The sequence below is a fragment of the Danio rerio genome, chromosome 20, assembly GCF_052040795.2.
Source record: "Danio rerio strain M-AB ecotype USA chromosome 20, GRCz13ab, whole genome shotgun sequence".
Taxonomy (NCBI): Eukaryota; Metazoa; Chordata; class Actinopteri; order Cypriniformes; family Danionidae; genus Danio; species Danio rerio.
Window position 1 is genome coordinate 15,164,025 of NC_141040.1, and position 23,347 is coordinate 15,187,371.

At 37.7% G+C, this 23,347-nt stretch overlaps 1 protein-coding gene and 1 long non-coding RNA gene across 2 annotated transcripts in view; one reads left to right on the forward strand and one right to left on the reverse strand.

The window, feature by feature from the left end:
* Positions 1-7,588: 7,588 nt before the first annotated feature.
* Positions 7,589-10,187, reverse strand: LOC147832159 (uncharacterized). The gene is made up of 3 exons (XR_015518234.1): positions 8,279-10,187; positions 7,703-8,073; positions 7,589-7,647 (listed from the first exon to the last, which is right to left on the reverse strand). It is a non-coding gene; the product is annotated as an uncharacterized LOC147832159 (long non-coding RNA).
* Positions 9,127-23,347, forward strand: part of rd3 (retinal degeneration 3, GUCY2D regulator) — a 28,550-nt gene continuing 14,329 nt past the window's right edge. The window contains 2 exon segments of the mRNA NM_001080631.1: positions 9,127-9,272; positions 15,607-15,938. Of these exon segments, the coding sequence (NP_001074100.1) occupies positions 15,652-15,938 (287 nt within the window). The 5' untranslated portion in view covers positions 9,127-9,272; positions 15,607-15,651.

Consider the following 23,347-nt stretch of genomic DNA (forward strand, 5'->3'; position numbering starts at 1 on the left):
CCAAAAAACGTTTATTTTATTTCATTCATTTTTTGATTTTTAAACTTTATCTAAACAACAGCAAATACACAATTTAAACATGACATCCAAATAATACAAATGTAACTAATAACACAACATAAAACTAAAATATGAATTACATAATCAAAATAAATAAAAATACAACTTTGAAAAATAATACTTTTAAAATGATATGATTTAACTTACCCGATTGACAGCAAGTTTACTTTTCAATTAACTTCAGCTCTTATGCAACCTTAATTGTATCTTGACATTTCTTGCTATTACTGGAGCGAGCCTATATATAAAATAAAATCTATAATAGTAACCTTTTAACATAGTTTAGTGTTATTCAGTCTACATTTATGAATATGAAATTTACAAAATACAATTAAAAGATTCATCATAAATCCCACAGATAAATTGTTTGAGTCAAAATAAAATATTACATCTTGGGGGGTCAAATTACATCTAATTTTTTATTTTATTTTTTTTTTTACATGCAGTAAATCTTCCCAAAACTTCTTTGAAAGTTGACATTCATAAAAAGATTAACCAAATACTCTGGATGATCTAAACAGAATGAGCAATCTCCATCAGTCTGCATAAATTTAAATAATGTATATAAATGTTGTGAAGTATTTTTAAACGTAGTTCCCTATACGCAAAAATGAAAAGACGCAACCAAGCTTTTTATCCACACAATATCTTCAAAACAAATATTCCAAAAAATTCCTAGGCTCCGTTTTTAAAAAATAATAATCTAATAACTTTGCTTGTATTTTTTTACTACAAAAGTCTACCCCATTTGAATATAGTCCAGGATCAGTTCTATAAGTACTATATGGGGTCTTGTTTTATTTATGTGTTGTCCAATCGTGACGTCGGCGATGTTTGTTGTAACATGGAAGAATAGCTAAAGCTGGAATATCTCAATTGAAGAGAAAAAGTTGAACAGATCTACGAAAATCAGTTATGGGAATGATTTCATATCTGATAATAGCCCATTCTAAAAACACAAAATAAAAAAGGCTAATTTAATCTCCTAAAACTTGTCTTTTAGCCCTTTATGCTCACAATTTTGAATTGAAACACTCTCCAAATTTGACTTCTTCCCACAGAATTCAGTCGACATCTCAAAATTCTGAGTTTTTGTTTTATATTTTCCATAGTTGTGTGATATAAACTCCTATTTGCAAGATTATAAATCTAAATGGTGAGATAGTCACAGTCTGAGAGTTAAGCAAACTCGACATTGCGAGTTCAGAGGAGAAATTTCACTCTGTGAGGTGAATTTTTTTTTATTGAAAATCATTTCAGAGGAAAGAATCGTACGTATACAGAGGTAAAACACAGTCATATATTAACACTACTTTAGTCTGAAAAGAGTCACCATAATACTCTGACTTAAGTTTGTTTACGTCGATGAGCAATAAGAATAGTTATTAAGTATGTTCACAAATCTTAAGGCAAAAAACATGCTATGTGTAGGTTTGAGATCCAGAATAAGTGTATGAATGGAATTTATGATTATCCAGTAAATTATCGAGAGTGTAAAACATAAAGCAAGATAAACCCAGTTAACATGTGGTTTATTATCTGTTTTTAGATCTCATGCATGTGTAGGCCTAAACAGGGTTGCCATGTTTGTACAAAGTGTTACGCAAGAGCGTATTGGGTTGTTTCTGTGCTGCTGTGTGGGTGTGTCTCTCTTTTTCCCTCTCTCGTCCTGTCCCGTTCCTGTTTCCAGGTTACCCCGCCCTAATTGGACGTGCTGCGTGCGTGCGCTGTGGTTGGTGCTGGGAGAAGTCAGCATCTTTTGAAAAGGAACCGACGGAGTCAGATCGCTGGGGGGAGAGACGGAGAGTTTTCTAAGAGTGTGGCGTTCGTGTGAAACATATCATAGTGCTACTGGTTGTTTATGAATTGTGAACATTAAGGTGTTCTCTCCCTTTTTCCTCTCCCCTCCAATTTTTGTGATTGTCAAATACCGTTAGATAAACCTGTGAGCTGAGCGCCGTAGGGGCTGAGTGCCATTTACTTTGACACTGATTTTCTCCTGTTTTTTCGTTTAGTTAAGGAGTAAGGGTAGTGTTTGTAATTTATTTTCTTCATTTATTTTTGATTCAGTAGGTAAGTTATCTTCGGAGTGGAGTTAGTAAATGTTTTGTTTGTTATTTTGGCCTTGCTCAGCCCTGAAGCTTTTTGTTTGCGCTCATTTATTTTGTTTATTGTAAATACAAACCTTTTCCACCTTCTCACAATAAAAGAACCTTAAAGGTCATTTAAAAATCAAACCTGCTACTGTTTATTTATTTTCTCTATAATTTTTATGTTCGACTTCAGCCCTAGACATTTTTGAGGTCGTAACAAAAGAAATCAGCACAAGGATCAATCAAAATTGCCTAATAATGTTAGCCAGGTGGATGCTGCACACTGGTGGTGGTGTGGAGAGACCCCGCTCATGATTGTGAAGCGCTTTGGTTGTATGGCCATACACAATAAATGCACTTTATAAATACACATTACATTACATTACAATGACAAAACTCAAAATATGCCACCCCATATGTTAAATACATTTTTTATGTAAATGTAAACACACCATTTTCTTTACGAAAATCTCCATAGCTTAATTTTGAAGATTCTGTCTGAATACCTTAACGCACAGGTGTCAATCGCAGTTCCTGGAGGGCCAGGCTCTGCAAAGATTAGCTTTAACCCTAATTAATCACACCTGATCAACTAATTGAGTCCTTTAGCCCTGTTGAACCTGAAGCAGGGATAAAAGTAAACTCTGCAGGACTGCGGGCCTCCAGGAAAACATTACAATCCTGTCAAATCATTCCAGGTGTCTAGTAGTTCAGCTGTGATCATATGGAGCTCCAAGAACACAATTACAAGTTTTGAGGAGTTTGTGAGGCTGCATATGACAGACGAAGAAGCCCATAGTACCCTTCAAAACCATACCATTCAAATTGCAGTAAGAAGCTAGTTTTGAACACTGGCTGCTGACTTGTTCAAAAATTTATTTAGGATAATTTCTAAGTAAAAAAAATTTAAAGTGCTAAAGTTATTGTCGTTTAACTAAAAATAAACAGTTTTATTTTTCATCAGTGTGAATGCAAATATATTTATATACAGTGCTCAGCATATACAAGTACACTTCTCACAAATCCATTAATTCATTCATTTTCTTGTCGGCTTAGTCCCTTTATTAATTCAGGGTCACCACAGCGGAATGAACCGCCAACTTATCCAGCAAGTTTTTACGCAGTGGATAATCCACATACACATTAACACACAACGGACAATTTAGCCTACCCAATTCACCTGTACCACATGCCTTTGGACTGTGGGGGAAACCGGAGCACCCGGAGGAAACCCACGCAAAGGCAGGGAGAGCATGCAAACTCCACACAGAAATGCCAGCTGAGCCGAGGTTCAAACCAGTGACCTTCTTGCTGTGAGGCAACAGCACTACCTACTGCGCCACTGCCTCGCCCCCTCACAAATCTATCTTTAAAATTCACACTTTAATATGGAGTTATACAATATTATGTTTATGCATATACGTTAGATTAGACAGTATTGAGGCTTAATCTGGAGCTTATCTAACATAATAACCTTCAATAACGATCCAAAAACTAGTACACCCACAATTATATGTTATAGAAAAATATTAAATACAGAATTTAAAATAGAGGAAAAATCAAGAGAAGCAAAAAAATCTAGTTGAAATGTTGTAGGTTGAAATTGTTTTTGTAATATTTTGCTTGAATGTAATTGTATTATCTTTCAATTTCTACACATGTTTGGTGACTAAAATACTATTTTAGTAAATACATCAGTTTAATAAATCTGTTTTGTTTAAATGCACCAAAAGACTTTTCCTCAATGAGAAATGGATAAAAATATTCATTTTCTAAATGGGGTGTACTCAATTATGCTGATATCTATAATTATTGTGCTCGGTGTGAAAGTCAATCAGTCAGTGATCATTGTTTTTAAGTTTAACAGTTTGATGAGTTATTTACAGTGTGTTGAGTTATTTATAAAAGACCCTCGGCATGCTGTGTGGGCCTGTCTGAGTCATTAAGGGGCCGAACTAAGCAACCGGCCACATGTATGTCATGGTTTTACTGCTAAGCTCAGACATCTGTTCAGACTAAAACCTTTCCATCTGCTGTCCTCCAGTCCACCGCCGAGCTGCTAGGTCATTCACAACATGTCTGTGCCAATAGGAAACAAAAATCAGTGCAAATGCCAACCTGCAGTATGTTGATGATGACCACTAATAATCAGGAATAAAAGCAACCATACTAAACATTCGGGAAAGGTTTTTAATTTTATAATAATAATTTATTTATTTACAATATTTGTATGTATAATTCCATAAAATTTTACGTTTTCAACTAATACTAATAATAACAACCAAAAAGTTTAATATATATTTTCTTAACATTAAAATGTAAAAAAAAAAAAAAAAAAAAAAACGCCTAATATAGCCTAACTAATTTTCTGCCCCATGGCAAACACAAGCATTACAATGTAGTTTAAATTAGAACTATAATAGTTTTCAAATATTTTAGCAGTTTCAATAAAAAAAAAAAATCTGAAATTTGTCATTCATATGTCCAATGATTTTGGAGGGTGATGATGACATTATTAAAAGTAACATTAAAAAAAAAGGTCTTTGTTTAAAAGGTAATACAGGCAAAGCTACAATGAATATCACTGTAAGGCCTTATCAAATATAATATTTACAATTTTTATGAATAGTTACAGGACTGATGAGACACATTTCTACACTACTGTAATTACTATTATTATTATTTTTTAATTGTTTAGTTAGCCTGTTTTTTTTTTTTTAATCTAGAATGAAGTAATGAATATTGAAATGTAAAAATTTACAAGACACTGATGAAATAAGCTAAATTGTGCTGTTTCTTTAATACAGGTAAAATTTTCTTGCATTAAATCTCAGGCTTTTTGGACCGTTCTCAAACAGGTAGGCTTTTATAAAAGCCGTTTAAATGTTATACAAGCACTTTCTTAAATAATTAGCAAATTAAAAGTACTGAAAAAGCAAGCAAGCAAGCAAACAAGCAAACAAACAAACAAACAAACAAACAAACAAACAAACAAACAAAAAGTGATAAGCAGGCCAAAACATCATATTGTTTTTAAATTGTATATTTATTTGTTGTTAGCAATTAATGTTTGATTCTTATAATGACACTGATTTTGTTAAATGACCCTCATTTATTTAATTGTTTGTTTCTTTTGATGTCAACCATTACTTTTATTCAGAAATTATAAAATTATGAAAAGTTAACATTCATTCATTCATTTTCTTTTTGACTTAGTCCCTTTATTAAACTGGGGTAGCCACAGTGGAATGAATCCCCAACTTATCCAGCAGATGTTTTACACATTGGATACCCTTCCAGCTGCAACCCATCACTGGGAAAACATCAATACACACTTATTCACACACATACACTACGGACAATTTAGCTTGCCCAATTCACCTATACTGTATGTCTTTGGACTTGTGGGTTAAACTGGAGCACCCGGAGGAAACTCACACCAACACGGGGAGAACATGCAAACTCCACACAGAAATGCAAACTGACCCATCTGAGACTCGAACCAGCGACCTTCTTGCTGTGAGGTGATTGTGCTAACCATTGTGCCACCTTGCAGCCGAAAAGTTAACCTATCAAGTGAAAATAATAAAAAAATACAGCTTGACACATTTTTCATAAGCCGCTTAAGAAATAAGCAGATTTGTGATTTCTATAACAGGTTTTTATAACAGGTCAGATCTCCCCGCATGCATTAGATCTGAGCCTTCAGCTGAATCACCAGTTATAAAAACTGCAGTTTAAAAGTGCCATAATGAAAATCTGGATATACCTATAGGCATAGCAGAATAATATCAGTTCAGTACATGGAAATGACATATCGTAAGTCTCAAACACCAAAGTTTCCTTGTTCTTGTTTATATCACATAACATCTCAGTGTAAATCAGGGCAATGGAACAAAACACATACTTTGTTGAAAGGCTTAATAATTTAATAGAAATGCACAACCTTTTAGCTGAGTGGCAATTTATCAGGCAAAATGTATCAATATCTCTGGCATTAACAGAAATTATTGAGGATAATAATAATAAATCAATGTATGTATTGTATAACACACTTATGTTGCCATATATGAGTTATTGTGTTGAAATTTGGGGGAATACATATGAATCTAACTTACTATCCTTATGTATAGGATATGTGTAATGCAGAAAAAAGTAATTAGAATGATGGAGCATACAAATCCCTTTTTAAATTAAAGTTACTTAAGTTTAAAGATTTGGTTAAATTTAAAACAGCACAATTTATTTTTAAAGCTAGGAATACTTCCAAAATGCATACAAAAGTATTTTGAAGAAGGGAGGGGGGGGGGGGGGGATAATTTGAGAGAAGAACAAATTCTTAGGAGGTTGAAAGCAAGGACAACTTAAAAAAAATAAAATAAAATTTGCATGTCAGTACCGTATGTGGTGTAAAACTAAGAAACAGAAAACTAAGAAAACAGATTCTCAAACAATGTCAGGATATTAATCAATTTAAAAAGTTGTATACAGTAAATATATAAATATATGATATTAATATATTATGATATGTCAATGTACAAATTATGAATTACCCATATAGTAGATCAAAGATGGCAAAAGGATGAAATATGTTTCATGTAAACTAGGGATGCACTATATATCGGCGGTCATATTGTTATCGGCCGATAAAAGATATTTTTAAGATTATCTTTATTGATCCAATGTCTAAATTAGACCGATATCTTTAAGCCGATAAATTACGTAATTGTACAGACTTGCCTGCCTCGCGCAGGCGTGGGGGGAACATGCTTAGACTTGCCCAGTGCACTATAATGGATCTCTCCTCACATTGTTTATTCCTTTAAAGTCCGTCCTTTCTTCATGTGGTATTGCTGTGCCTTAATAACTCAGTAACCATGTTCCTCATCATTGTAGATATGTTTGATTAAGTTTCATTGTGTATTTAACTTTAAATCGCCTCAGGAAAAATATTACTAGTGTAAACCTTTCCTGCTCTGCCTCTTTGTTGTGTTAGAGATAGCAGGGGAGATTCACTTATTACTCCAGGGCTTAATAATATTAGTTTCGGGGTTAACTCCCTTCTCTTTTCGTTGCAGCTGGTAAATGAACTAGGACACATGTAACTTAGTCCAAATTATTTATTACTCTCCGTGTGGTAGGACAAAATCAGTCACCAAAGAAGTAACATCAATGAAAATAGTCTTTTTGCGAAAAAAACGCTCCTCTTTTCTGTCTCTCCCTCTCCACGTCACACACACACAAAACTGCAGCCCCGTCCCTTAAAGTACCCGCGCATTTTACAATTTGTGTAACCATAACGTTTGTTAGTAATCTATTATGATTATTTGTTATTATCCACGCATTGCTTGCCATATGTTGTTGATGTAAGATTGTATTTAGTTTGATTGGAATATTCATACTGATTATAACGAGCGTGCATGAGAGCTGTCACCGTAGACTGTCATGTAACTGTTAAATGCACGTTTATGCATCTTGTCATATCACTCAGCTCCTTGTCACGGTTGTAAATCTATCTGCTCTCTTTTGATGTGTCTGCGTTGTGTGACAGTTCATGTTATGTAGCGATCATGTGTTTGCAGTGCTAGCGTGTGTGCATTTGTCTCTGTGTTTGTGTGGGAGTCGCGTGCCTGTCAGTGTTGTTGTTTCGTGTCATCAGCTGAGCGGTCACATGATCCCCGTCACCTGACCGTTGCCTAGCACCAATCAGCTGATAATCAGCGCCCCAGGTACAGCGCATTTCTGCTTCTATAAATGTTCAGCGTTCCTGTTTCACGTTGTCAGTTCGTTGTATGTTCACGGTCTTCTGTGCTCCTGTCAGGCTCTCCTCGTTGGTTTTTGCTGGTGGGGAGTGGGCTGGTTGATATCCTTGCGCAGCTACTGGATGCTTCCTGTTTACATCGAAGATGTATGTTTGATCCTCTCTGTTGATGTTTATCATGAACATTTAATCAGCGCTGTCTCTTGACTGTCCTTCTACACGGATCTATTGTTCTTCCAGCCACTCATCTACTATCTGTTTTGTGTGACCATCATTAAAGACTGTTTCACTTGCATTTGGGTTCCACGTCTTTTGTGTGTGATCGTGACACTTCTACTGTGAATTTTCTTGATGCTAAAAAAACTTTATAAAATGTTGTCTGTTTACGTTAACGTCATTTATGTTTATGGTTGATATTAATCCTTGCATGTGTTTTCATAAACAATATAGCTTGAAATACAACTTTAAATACATCTCTGTCAGTCCCTTTTGTCGAGTATACTCTTAATTTAGATTATATTTCATCCCCAACACAACTAAAGAGCCAACTTGGTTACTCTGCTGTCTTAAAGATATCTCACTCAGTCCTTCTAGCTAAAATAAACCTCTTCAACACTTCTACAAGGCATCTGCTTAGTAATTTAAATCAGTAGTTATTGTTAATATTTTTTGACAACTTTAATCTGATTATTTTAGATGTGTTCATACACATTACACTTCGTATAGGTGTGTGAGTAAGAAAGCAGACACTGAAACTAGCTGTGAACAGTCAGAGAATATTTATGACCATGCCAAATATGGTCAAAAACAAGCATTTCACTCTAGGGTTGATTGCTGTGTTTTTAAACGATCATATCAAACTATTTCTTTGTAAAACTAACACTTTTCTATAACGCAAAATAATTAAGTAGATATTAGTGAACAATTTACCATATTGAATCAATGCACTATATGGCACCTTTCAATGTGTGACTGATTCCAGATCCATGAAACCTCCTAAATAATTAACAAGAGCTCATTTAAAAGGAGGCTGGGTTCCTGTAAATGCTTATTTTAATGAAGAAAATATTGAATAAGGAGGGCTTGACGTTAATCTTTCACCAGATAACCGGCATCAGTCACATGACCTGCTAGCCCACACACACTCACACATACACGCACTGGTAATCTGTTTATGACCCTTCCTCCGCCCGTCCCGTCTGCTTTCAGCTCATCATGCATGTGCCACAAGAGGCTTGAGAAGCATCCCTATAGCAACGGAAAACACATAGGCACTTCAGAGCAACCTCAAAGAGGAGATGTGACCTGGGCCAGCGCACATCCACAACAGCAGCTACAGCACTGGAGCACTTTTGAAGGTAAGCACTACCGAGAGCTGAACGAACAGCAGATGAGAAGAGAACGGGGGAGGAGTGGGTGGGTGGGTGGATGGACAGAGGAGGAAAAACACATAAGAATTCAGTATAGAGATTTACAATTTGGCATTTACAGTGATGTTTATGGAGATCAATCATGTGTATTGTTGGTAGTTTAGAAGAGGTAAATGTTGAGCAGTGGATTGTTTTTTAAGGCATTGTGATGAGTGTATTTAAAAAATGGTGAATTTGGTCAAAGCTTTGGTATTCTTGAAAATTCTGGACGATTGACACTTTCATTTGGATTCAGAGTTTATATGGATGATGTGTTTTTATTACTCAATGAGAATTTAAAGGGATGGTTCATCCATAATTAAAAATTTTGTTAAATTTGACTCAATCTCTTTTTGTTCTGAATCTGTAGGATTTACAATTGAATATCCTGATGTCAAAAAGAAATCAAATTGACATCTAACATTGGCAACAAACAACACATCAATAACCACTGTTCTGTATTTTATTTTTGACATGGTTTTGACGCCAATGTTAGATGTCATTTTGATTACCAAGGTAGTCAATTTACATTAAATCGATTTGCATTTTTTATGTATTTTTTACTTAATTTTTTAAGGCGTTTTGATATCAAGGTGCCGGCTTGGTTATGTTCTTCTGTGTGATACAAAACTATTACCATTGTACAGTTAAAGACAAAAACTTTAAATCTTTTTCAAATATTTTTCAGAGAGAACATTTTTAAAATGTATTTTACACATAAGAGATTAATAACTAATTTCTAATGACACATTTTGGTCTTTACCATGATGACAGTATGTCATATTTAACTAGCTAAAAAGACGTAACTAGATTTATTACACAAGTCATTGGACACAACACTGTGTTTGGTTCTGTAGCCAATCGAAAAAAAAAAAAAAAAAAAAAACTTAATTGGGCTAGTATTGACCTCAGCGGTTTTTAAATGAAAAGATATTAAAAGAAATAAGACTTCCTACTGAAGAAAAAATATAACCAGATTTGAAAAGTGTTTGAATAATAACACAAATTTCACAGTAGGGCTAATAATTTAGTTTTCTGCTGTGAGTACGTACATGCATAACCCCGAAATATCTTCTTTTCTGAGTAATGGATGACAGAATGTTCATTTATTACAAGAAAATACTATATCTTTAATACTACACATTCGTTATTTGTGAAAATACGACCAATGTTTGGATGAAGGCGACATGCTGGTTCAGTGGTTAGCACTGTCGCCTCATAGCAGGAAGATTGCTGGTTCGAGTCCCTTCTGGGTCAGTTGGCATTTCTGTGTGGAGTTTGCATGTTCTTCTCGTGTGCGTGGGTTTCCTCTGGGTGCTCCCGTTTCCCCCACTGAATTAAATAAACTAAATTGGCTGTAGTGTATGTGTGTGAATGAGTGTGTATGGATGTTTCCCCAGTATTGGGTTGCAGCTGAAAGGGCATCTGCTATGTAAACCATATGCTGGATAAGTTGACCCCTGATGAATAAAGGGACTAAGCTGGAGAATGAATGAATAAGTATTTTTTTTTAAAAAGTAAGTAGTGGGTTAATGCAACTGAAAAATAGTGGCTATCCTTTAAACATACATTTTTATTTGGGTTTGTAAACTTTTTTGGATGTCTTAAGCTGTGCGTCTGTGTTTTGGCACAGAATCGCTCAGTGGAAGCTGGTCAAGTTGGACAAATATCAAGTAAGAAAGGATGTGTGCCCTATTCCTTTAAGATCGCCAAAACTATGACATTGTATGTCATTAAAATTGAATAAAATCTGTTGTTCATTCATTCATTCATTCATATTCTTTTTGGCTTATTCATTTTATTAATCTAGGGTCACCACAGCGGAATGAACTATCAACTTATCCAGCATATGTTTTAACATCCACACGCTCCCATTCAAACACATACATTACAGACAATTTAGCTTGCACAATTCACCTATAGTGCATGTCTTTGGGCTGTGTAGAAAACCGAAGCATCCGGTGCCATAGTGCTGCCAATATTATATATATTTTTATATTAAAATGATTAAAATATTCATTCATTAATTCATTCATTTATTTTCTTTTTGGCTTAGTCCCTTTATGTATCAGGGGTCACCACAGCAGAATGAACCGACAACTTATCCAGCATATGTTTAATACAGAGGATGCCCTTCCAGCTGCAACCCATCACTGGGAAATGATTTGAATAATTGTGTGAAATAATTTACAGTTCAGTAGTATTTTTATTGGTTTGTTTAATGTTTAAATATTAATACTAACAAAAAGAATTACCATTAATATTGCATGCAATAACAGTAACATTTTTAAAACTAAGATTATTTTAATGTTTTTAATGTAAATAACAGCAACTCAAATTTGGGAGTTGTTCACATTTGCTTTCTTATGTTAAACCAGTTAGCTTATGTTTTGGCGGGAAACTGAAAAAAAAAAAAACTTTTCTTGAGATGTGCTTTTGTTTTGTTGACATGCTATTTCTAAACCATTTTTCTCATTACAAATTTAGAAAGATGTTTGGTGTAAGTGTTATTTTTTTAAATGATTGTTATAAATGAGATGCAGTTGTTGTGGATCATTTAAGAATGTCCACTGAAGTGTTTGCTTTTTTCAATTGTTGTCAATGTTCTCTTGTCCGCAGTGTTGCAGGGCCCTTACTATGTATCATATTGTGAGCAGTTCTGCTCATCAGATTACATATGCATCATAACACCTGTAAATTGCATTGCAGTGTTTAATACATATTCATCAACAGCAATTTTTGGTGCTGGAACATTGACATTTATTAGCAAGTTTTCCCTGTATCATTTCAAGTTTTACAATGAGAGATGGTAATATTAACAACTGTTAGTATTTGAAGTTAAAGAAACATTCCACTTTTTTGAAGTCCCCTTTAGAGTTAAACAGTTTAGTTTAACTATTTTGAATCCATTCAGCCATTTCTCTGGTCTGGCAGGAGCACTTTTAGCTTAACATATTATAAATCACTGAATCGATATAGCTTCATTAGCTATATTAGCATTGCACTCAGAAAAAAAAATCAAATGAATAGAACCGTTTTTCATTTTTCGTCCATACTAGTACATGAAAGAGTCAAGCTTTACATTGATAAATGTTCAATGTTTTTAAAAACAAGATGCTAATGTGCTAATGGTTCCTAACTTATTTTTATTATCAAAAAAGCATTAAAGTGATATGGAAAGTTGGAGTTTCAAAGAGTGTCCTATTTTTATCAGATGACAGCATGTCTTGTGTTTGGTCACCACCAGATGTCTGGCTAATCTCTGGATCAGCGTCCTTCAAAAATTGACACCAGAGCAGGTTCTGTTGTGGAAATGAGCCGAGAGCTCAGTGCTGTGATCTGTGTCTGTCAGGTGTTAAAGAGCATATGTGCTGCTTGGTAGGTTTAAGCTTGGGAACATTCAGACCAAATAAAGACCTGATGTTGAAAATGAGAAATAAACCAATCGCAGTACACTTTACCACCATTCTCAAAACTAAAGTAAAAGCCATAAGTTCTTATAAAACACATCATCATCTCTTGTACATCTTTTTTGTGTTGTGATTTTTACCAACTGAAATATATTTGTGGATTCTGCAAACACGTTTTATTCAACCAATCAAATTTGAGGGAAACTGTTTTTACATTATTGTTATTCACGCATTATTTCCCTCTGATTTTAGGATTAAACCGATGTAAACACCTCACCTTTTAGTGAAAACACATTTTTGAGATCAAAATAGTTTACCTTTGAGATTAACTTAGATCTGATGCTGTAAAATCATGGCCATGATGTTATCAGTATAAATGCTACAGTAAAAGTTAGATGGTTCACAGTAAGTTTCTTTGTATGATGAATAACCGTAAATTGCCTTTCCCAGAATTCCCTTCAGTTTATTGATTTACTTTTGTTTGACATTACTATGATTCTTTTAATTTCACTCTCATCAGTGAAGTACATTAGAGTTTTATGTTACATCTAAAGGTAATAATTATTTTAATGCATTACTATAGTGTCATGTGTGCTACCATAATAGTGTTTTAATTAGTATGTTTCTCTGCTTAAAGAAAAGAGCTTTGGTTCATCATGCAACTTTCTCATTACCATGTGGTGTTGGTGCTGTTTTTCTTTGTGTATTACAAAGAGACAATTTTTAGATGTTAATTACAGTTAAAGTCAGAATTATCAGACCCCCTGAATTATTAGCCCGGTTTATTGTTTCCCCCAATTTCTGTTTAACGGAGAGAAGATTTTTTTCAACACATTTCTAAACCTAATAGTTTTAATAACTAATTTCTAATAACTGATTTATTTTATCTTTGCCATGATGACAGTAAATAATATTTTACAAGATGTTTTTCAAGATGCTTCTACACAGCTTAAAGTGACATTTAAAGGCTTAACTAGGGTAAATAGGTCAACTAGGCTGATTAGGGTAATTAGGCAAGTCATGTATAAGTCATGTATATATTGTTTTGTAGACTATCAAATATATATATATATATATATATATATATATATATATATATATATATATATATATATATATATATATAGTTTAAAGGACAATAGGTTTGACCTTAAAATGGTTTTAAAACCAAAATTAAACAAATAACACTTTCTCTAGAAGAAAAATATTATCAGGAATACTGTGAAAATGTCCTTGCTCTATTAAACAGCATTTGGGAAATATTTGAAAAAGAAAACAAAATTCAAAGGAGGGCTAATAATTCTGACTCCATCTATAGGTGTTGGTGTATTTATTACACCAGCCTGTCTAAAATCGTGTGCTGTCCAACTGGCCCACATCTTCACCGTGCTCTTCAACAGATTACTTTTCCTGTGCAAAGTGTCTTCATGCTTCAAATGCTCCACCATCTTCCCCATCCCAAAGAAAGCCAAAACTACAGAACTAAATGACCACAGACCTGTGGCTCTAATGTTATTTGAAAAACCTACCAGAAGGACATGACTGGACCCTTACTGGATTCTCTGGACCCTCAGAGCAAACATATCTGTGGATGATAAAGTCAACATGGGTCTGCATTATGTTCTGCAACACCTAGCCCAGGGACGGGTAAACTTGATCCTGGAGGGCGGGCTGCATAATTTTGCTCTTATTAAACACACCTGCTTGTTGCTTTCTAGTGATCTTAAAAACACTGATTAGATTGTTCAGCTGTGTTTGTTTAGTGTTGGAGCAAAACTCTGCTGGACAGCCCTCCAGGATCAAGTTAGCCCATCCTTGACCTATACAGACTAAAGACCTACAATATGTGAGGATTTTGTCTTTGACTTTAGCCTTTAAAGCATTTAACACTATCATCCCAATCCTCCTCCTGCCCAAATTGCTTCAGATCTCCATGTCCACCTTTGTCTGATCCCCAGCTTCCTGACAGACAGGCAGTAGCTGGTAAAGCTGGGAAAATTTTCATTCAGCACCTGTACAATCAGCACTGCTGCCCACCAGGGAAATGTTCCCTCCCCACTGCTCTTCTACCTCTACACCAATGACTGCACCTCTAAAGACTCCTCTCTCAAGCTCCTACAGTTTGCACAATACACTACACTTTCCTGCCACATTCAGGATGGTGACGAGTCTGAGAGAACCTTCTCTAGAGGAATCTTTCCCTCTATCCTGACTAGTCTTTCAGTTCCTGCTAATGAATAGCATCCCCACAGCATGATGCTGCCACCATTATGCTTCACTGTAAGGAAGATATTAGCCTGGTAATGCGCGGTGAGAATTCAGACTAGAGAATTTTATTCCTTATGGTCTGAGAGTCCTTCAGATGCCTTTTGGAAAATTCCAGAAGGTGAGTGGCTTCCGTCACTCTACCATAAAGGCCTGATTGGTGGATTGCTGCACAGATGGTTGTCCTTCTGTAAAGTTCTCCCTTCTCCACAGTAGAATTCTGGAGCTTAGACAGAGTGACCAACGAGTTATTAGTCACCTTCCAGACTAAGGCCCTTCTCCCCCGATCACTTAGCTTAGCCAGCCAGCTCTAGGAAGTGTTGTGGTGGTTGCAAACATCTTCCACTTACGGATGATGGAGACCACTGTGCTCTTAGATTGGAACTTCAGAACAGCAGAAATTTTTCTGTAACCTTCCCCAGCCTTGTGTCTCAAGACAATCCTGTCTTGGGGGTCTACAGACAATTCCTTTGACTTGTGTAATGTAGCCTTAATTAGCCAAAATGTCTATGTTTGAATGTCTGTTAGTCACACAAAATATGCGTGCAATGAATATGCTGAATCTCATTCTACAAAATAATGATGCTTTGATTTTTTTTTCTGTACAGGTCTCCACAGGTAAAAGCAAGCTGAAACAGGCTAGTGAGAGCAGCATGTCGTGGTTCAGCTGGAACGAGCCATACTATCGGAGCGGCAGACGTGAGCCGTCTGAAGTGGTCTCCGACACACTGATGCTGGAGCTGAGCTGGCAAATAAAAGAGGCCGAGAGGCTTCAGCGGGAGCGGGACAATGAGTACCGGAGGCTGAAGAGCGGTGTGGACTATAGCTGGCTCATGAACACCCCGCGCAGCTCCTACGACATCAGCCCAGGAGAGAGACTTGGCCTGGAGGACCTGTGCAGCAAAGTGCCTCCATCGCACTGTGGATCCGTCATACAGAGGTCAGGCTACAATCCAGGGATGGGGAGTTACAGTAGACGTGCAACTTTAGCGTCTCTTTGAAGAACAAAATAGGAGTAACTGCATCAGTTAAATTTTAATTGGGTTGTCGTGAAATTATAATTATTCTTGGGATTCTTGATGTTAAAATTGACATCAAATATGTCCTCAAAGTGATATAAATTAACAACACCAGGAATATTAGAATATAACAAAATTTTAATTTGATTGAAATTTACACTGGATTTGTTTTCATACAATGCATGTAAACTACCTTGATGTCAAAACACAGTCTCATTGTTTATACGAACCCCTGTCTACATTTCTGGAAATTGAGAATTATGTAGCCAGAGCTAAGCTGGACTGAACTATCATAGTACAATGCATCGTTTGGGAAAAGAACAATGTAGTGAGGAGTGTTTCCCAAAACCATAGTTTCTCTGTCACAGATCCATCATTTGAACCCATTAGTTATAATGTAAAACACCCATAATGATGCTCTGGGTGGAGTAACTACTTCTCTAGAGAAAACCGTATATTATTCAACTTATTCAAATGTGCACATGCACACAGCTCTTTTGCCTTTTTTCAAGTATGATCATTTTCATGTGTTTTAACAATTTATTCATAATAAACATAGGCTATAGGCCTCTTGAAAGTTAGAACAAAGAAATAAAATAAGTCCTCTCTAACATCGTAACATCTCAGCACTCTAAACAGGCCTAGGTACAGTACATACACTTAGCCTTTATATTGGCCAACACACCAATGAAAAGAAGTCTTACTTAAAAAATTAAATTAAATAAATTTTAAATTATGACTGGTATTTGGGAATAACGAAATCAAGATAAAGGCTCTGTGGGATTTGTTTTACCACTTCTCTTCACAATCTGGCCTTAAGACGACGGTGAAGCTGAATATTAAAAGAATACCCTAATGCCAACATTAGCCTGTATACTCTGTCTACATCAGGGGTCACCAAACTTGTTCCTGGAGATTTTAGCTCCAACCCTAATCAAACACACCTGAACAAGCTAATCAAGCTCTTACTAGGTATACTTGAAACATCCAGGCAGGTGTGTTGAGGCATGTTGTAGCAAAAACCTGCAGGAACACCGGCCCTCCAGGACAGAGATTGGTGACCCCTGGTCTACATTATGCATTTATGGTTTAATTAATATTTATTTATCATTTAAAAACCCTTTACTCACAAGTGTTTTTTGGAGGAACAGTATTGAATCCACTGTAAATGGCTTTAGCGCAGTCTTGTTTCCAACAGCACTGAACACCTTTTAACTGCTGCTGCTACAGGCCAAGATGCATTGTTCTGATCTGGCTAATTTTGCAAGTTTTGTGTAGGATTGTTTTTTCATCTTCTACCAGCCAAGAACATCCATTTAATTTTCCATGATAGCAGTTTTAATGTAGCAAGTGACCTTGTCGTCTTCCCTGTTAGCTTGCTGTGCATTGCTGTTGAGTGCTCTACAATAATATGCTGTGTATGAGTGACCGCTGAATTACCTTGGCAGCTAGAATGATCGTTCTTTTTGAACTAGCAGCTGGCCTAACCACAGTCAAACTCCACTCTGTTTGACTTCTCCGTCATAATTTGTTTTACCTTTGCAGGGATAGATGTTAATGTTGAAACAAACGATTTGATTACTTTCTCACACTAATCGGAATGCATCACATGACTGTTCATTTACTGCGCTAACCATGTCTGGCGGGACCCAACCCTGTCTAAAATGATAGAAAATAAGCCCCAACCCACCCATACCCGTCAGGTCCCGTCGGGTTCAGGCAAAGATCTTCAGCTCTACCTGGCTGAAGCGTATATTGTGCCCTCTGGTGGATTTATGCGAGAAGAGAATGCGCAAGAGGAATTTGTGATCAGCATTTACAGGCCTCTGGGAGATTTGCAAAAAAAAAAAAACAAAGAAAAAAAAAACTGTGAGCAGAAGTACCTCCGCTTACATATTTTGATTTCCTCAGAAATGTAAACCTGGGTATGTATCCACAATGAGCCTGGGTTGCATTTACCACTGCACAGTTTTGCAGCACAACTAAAAACATGCACAGTAATCAATTCTCGAGGTGTTGTTTTGATGCCAATATTATAGTAGATCGTAGTAGTAGTTATAATGATGCCAGGGATTGACATCAAATTCACATTTTTGATGTTGTTTTTACATCAAGGTGCCTGCTGGGTATAGCTAACATTTTTTCTAAATATCTTGTTTTGTAATAAACATAAGAAAAACATTCAGAAATGTTTAGAACCACTTGGATAAATGGTAGGGAATTTTTTACATTTGGGTGATCTCTTTATAATGTTGGTGTAAGTTCTCTTCAGAGAACCCATACTTATTTTATTAGTATTCCACAGTGTTTAGATTAAGTTACTAAACTTGAGTAATCTAACAAAATATTTATCAAATAATCTTCTTTTTGGGGATAACAATTTAGGTCACAAATCATGCTATTTACTACTGGCTTATTAACGGTTCAATAGTAGTTATAAAGTGTGTAAAAAATTTGTCATAAGTAGTTTATTGGTAGTTATAAAGTATTTATATGGTAAAATATTTTGCATCCCTAATCCTACCCAAAACCTAAACCCAACTTTTACCTTACCAACTATTAACAGCTAATTAGTAGTTTATTAAGCTAGTGTTGTTAGTTAATGGTTTGTTAAATTGTGAATTGTGACCAGTGGTGGAAAGTAACAAATACTCAAATTACTGTAACTGAGTAGTTCTTCTCAGGAATTGTAATTGAAAGATGTGTACTTTTACTTACACTTGAGTACATTTTTAGTGCAGTAACTGTACTTTTACTCTACACTACACTATTTTCCTTCAACCTGCTGTCACTACTTTCTTTTTTTATTGTCTATTGGGATTGGCTGAGTAAAAAAAAAAACTGTTCAGTCATTCATGTCCAGTCAAATCACATTATACTGAACAACCTTAAGACATGGGTGACAAAGTGTCCAAAAAGATGTCCAAAATCTTTACGCACAATGATCCAGAGAATGTTTAGACTGCTTGTCACTGTTGAGAAAAGGAAGATGTTTACTGTATGATGACTGAAATCTTCAAATGGTCTTAAACAATAACTAAATGCATCAATCTTTCACAGTGTAATACTCACTACTCACTACCTTTGATTACTTTTAAAAGGGCTACTTTTTACTCATACTTTGAGTAATATTTACAACAGATACTTTTACTCGTGCTACATTTTTGGGCAAGTAATGGTACTAGAGGATGATTTTTCATTACTCTTTCCACCACTGATTGTGACCTAAGCTGAAGTGTTGCCATATTTGTAACCTGTAGTAAAACACAGGTTAAAAGTAACCTTTCCAACCCCAGAAATGAGCTTGTTTTGCTCTCAAAATGTTGTTGTTGACCAGTACAGTTTCAGGACGGGGTGATCTGGGTAATTAGTTTACTAAGCCGTCTTTGCGATGTCTTTGCTAAGAAGCGCACAGCTATGTGTTTTTCTAGGTGAACTAAGCAGCTCTGACCTGCTGAAGTGATAATTGTAAATCACACACAGGCCTCAGGGGACACACAGCTGACAGATTCAGATGAGCCCCAAATGACGCCGGCCTTTTCTGTTGAGGTGGCAACAAGCATAGCAACCAGCTTTCTTTTGTTGTTTTGTTCAGTCCCTTGATGACAGCAGACACCTTTGGTTTAAAGAGGCAGTTCAGATGAAAATGTAAATTCTGTCGTCTGTTATTCACTCTTATGTTGTTGTGCTGTTGTCGTCCTGCTTCTGTGAAACAACAAAAAAAGTTATTTTGAAATAGTCAAATTAGCTACATTCTAGATTATTCTACATTCTAGCTACTTCTCTACATTAATTGGATTTATTTAGTATAGTTTTGAGTAATATGTTTATATTTAACATTACCCACATGGTACAGGAGATTGGTTGCGCCTTGGCAGCCAATGAGCTTTCTCCTCATCATTTTAAATGCTCCGCTTCATTTTACACTGTTGAGCTGTGGTGCGTTTTTTTGGAGACCCTCCTCCACCCCAGCTCCACCTGTGTTTAGATCTACTACGGGGGTTATATATATATTATGTTATACATACAGCTGTTCCACTTTCTGTTTCTAATGCATCTTCCTTCACTGTTGGCAAAGTGAAAGAGGAAACACCTAAAAAATGTTTTTTGGGTGGCGGGTAGGGATTAGCTAAACATGCTAATGCCGGGATTTACTGTTCTCCCCACTAATGCATGGCCACCATTACACAAAACACTCAAGATGGCTGCCACCAACCTACAGGTTCTCCAGATGATCGCTAGCACTTCATTGCCAACAGAATTTCCAGTGTCTCTTGAACCAAAGCCTCCTTACCCACTGGGGTTAAATGAACTGCCAGTGTTTCCTGAACCTACGCCTCCTGACCCACTAGGGTTAAATGAACTGCCAGTGTCCTCTGAACCAAACCCTCCTGACCCACTGGAGTTCTATGAACTGCCAGTGTCCCCTGAAGCAAAACCTCCTGACCCACTGGAGTTTTATGAACTGCCAGGGACTCAACCAAAGACTCCAGACTGGCTGAAGCTAAATGAACTGACAGTGTCCCCTGAACCAAAGCCTCCTGACCCACTGGGGTTATATGAACTGCCAGTGCCTCCTGAACCACAGCCTCCAGACCCATTGGAGTTCAATGAACTGCCAGTGCCTCCTGAACCAAAGCCTCCTGACCTGCTGAGATTAAATGAACTGCCTGTGTCTCCTGAACCAAAGCCTCCTGAACCACTGGGGTTTTATGAACTGCCAGGGCCTCCTGAACCAAAGCCTCCTGACCCACTGGCGTTAAATGAACTGACAGTTTTCCCTGAACCAAAGCCTCCAGACCCGCTGGGGTTAAATGAACTGCCAGTGTCTCCTGAACCTAAGCCGCCTGACCCACTGGGATTATATGAACTAACAGTGTCTCCTGAACCAAAGCCTCCTGACCCACTGGGGTTAAATGAACTGCCAGTGTCCCTTAAACACCAGCCTCCTGACCCACTGGGGTTATTTGAACTGCCAGTGCCTCCTGAATCAAAGCCTCCAGGTCCACTGGGGTTTTATGTACTGCCAGGGCCTCCTGAACCAAAGCCTTCAGACCCGCTTGGGTTAAATAAACTGCCAGTGTCCCCTGAACCAAAGCCTCCTAACCCACTGGGGTTATATGAACTGCAAGTGCCTCCTGAATCAAAGCCTCCAGACCCACTGGGGTTTAATGAACTGCCAGTGTCCCCTGAATCAAAGCCTCCTGACCCACTGGGGTTACATGAACTGCCAGTGTCTACTGAACCAAAGCCTCCAGGTCCACTGGGATTTTATGAACTGCCAGGGACTCCTGAAGCAAAGCCTCCAGACCCGCTGGAGTTAAATGAACTCCCAGTGTCTCCTGAACCAAAGCCTCCTGACCCACTGGGGTTAAATAAACTGCCAGTGTCCCCTAAACACCAGCCTCCAGACCCACTGGGGTTATTTGAACTGCCATTGCCTCCTGAATCAAAGCCTCCAGGTCCACTGGGGTTTTATGAACTGCCAGGGACTCCTGAACCAAAGCCTCCAGACCTGCTTGGGTTAAATGAACTGACAGTGTCCCCTGAACCAAAGCCTCCTGACCCACTGGGGTTATATGAACTGCTAGTGCCTCCTAAATCAAAGCCTCCAGTAGAGATCTGCGCGGGACTAAATTTTGAATCCCGCTCCCGCCCGCACCCGCCAAGTTTTAGCCCGAACCCGACCGCTCCCGCTTATATTAAGAATTTATTGCCCCGCTGCCCGACCCGCCCCGTTTTCTGGCCGCCGCGCCTGATCCCGCTAAAGAGCGGGGGAGAACAAAATCGAAAATCCCCCAGCTATACAGTCCAGACAGCCAAGCTGTCTGTATAAACACACACACACACAGCACCAAGCACACACACACACAGACAAATCTCTCTCTCTCTCATACGCGCGCGCACGCACTAACACACATACAAGCCCCAAGCAGACACACAGGCGTTTGCTGTTATATCAACTTAAAGGCTTGTAATACCATGTATCAAGTACCAATGTAATACCAAAAGGTTTTATATAAAGGTATATAAATACTGAGTCGCGCCAGCTCCGGGCCGCAGCGCACATTACTCTCGGGCAGTGAGTCCACAAGCATCCGGAGTCCGGCAGCTGGAGCCGGGCTGAGTGGTAAGTCTCAGGCAGGCAAGAATCTAGCCGGAACTGGCCCGAGTGTATTTTGCTATCTGGGAAAGCTCTCTCTCTCTCATTCGCGCGCGCACTAACATACACACACACAAGCACTAAGCACACACACAGACAAAGCTCGCTCTCTCTCTCTCCCTCTCTCTCTCTCATTCGCATAGCAATATCCGCAATATTGCTAGACAGCCCGCTCCCGTCCCAAATTAAACCCGTTACCGACGGCTCCCGCGATTTATTCGGAAATGTATTCCCGCGCCGCAGAAATCTGGTCGGGTCCTCTAGCCTCCAGACTTACTGGGGTTAAATGAATTGCCAGTGTCCCTTGAATCAAAGCCTCCAGACCCAGTGGGGTTATATGAACTGCCAGTGCCTCCTGAACCTCAGACCCACTAGGGTCATATGAACTGCTAGTGCCTCCTGAACCAAAGCCTCCTGACCCACTGAGGTTTTATGAACTGCCAGTGTCGCCTGAACTAAAGCCTCCTGACCCGCAGGAGTTAAATAAACTGCCAGTGCCTCCTGAACCCAAACATCTTTAAGCACTGGGGTTAGCTGTACTGCCAGTGCTCCCTGATTCACACCCTTATGACCCACTGGAGTTAGCTGAACTGCCAATGTCTCCTAAACTAGAGCCTCATGACCCACTGTTGTTGTATGACCAGCCTGTGCCAGCTGAACCGAAGACCCGATGCCTACTTCAGTTCCGCGCTCCAGGCCCTCCGCAACCCTACTCTCCAAGCACACACCTTGAGGCTGCATATTGTAGTGTTATATTGTTAATGCTATTGTAATGTTTTCATATCTGAGTATAATCCTGTCTGGTCTTCCGTCTTCCGAGCCTCGCCTGGTTTTTCTGTGTATTGATCCCTAGCCGCATAGTCTGACCTTTTGCCTGCTTGAGTATGACTTTGCATAACCCTTATGTTACTGTTTTGCACCTGTTACGATCATTGTCTCTATGACTACTCTGCTTAATAAATGCTGCATTTAGATCCGCAACTACAGTGTTCAGCATCGTCAGTCCACAACCATTACAATCAAAGCAGCAGCAGCAGCAGCGTATAGCAGATCTATACCGCCAAGACCAAATACAGCAACATTGCCATTCATTCATTAATTCATTTTCTTTTCAGCTTAGTCCCTCTATTAATCTGACACAGCGAAACGAACCACCAACTTATCCAG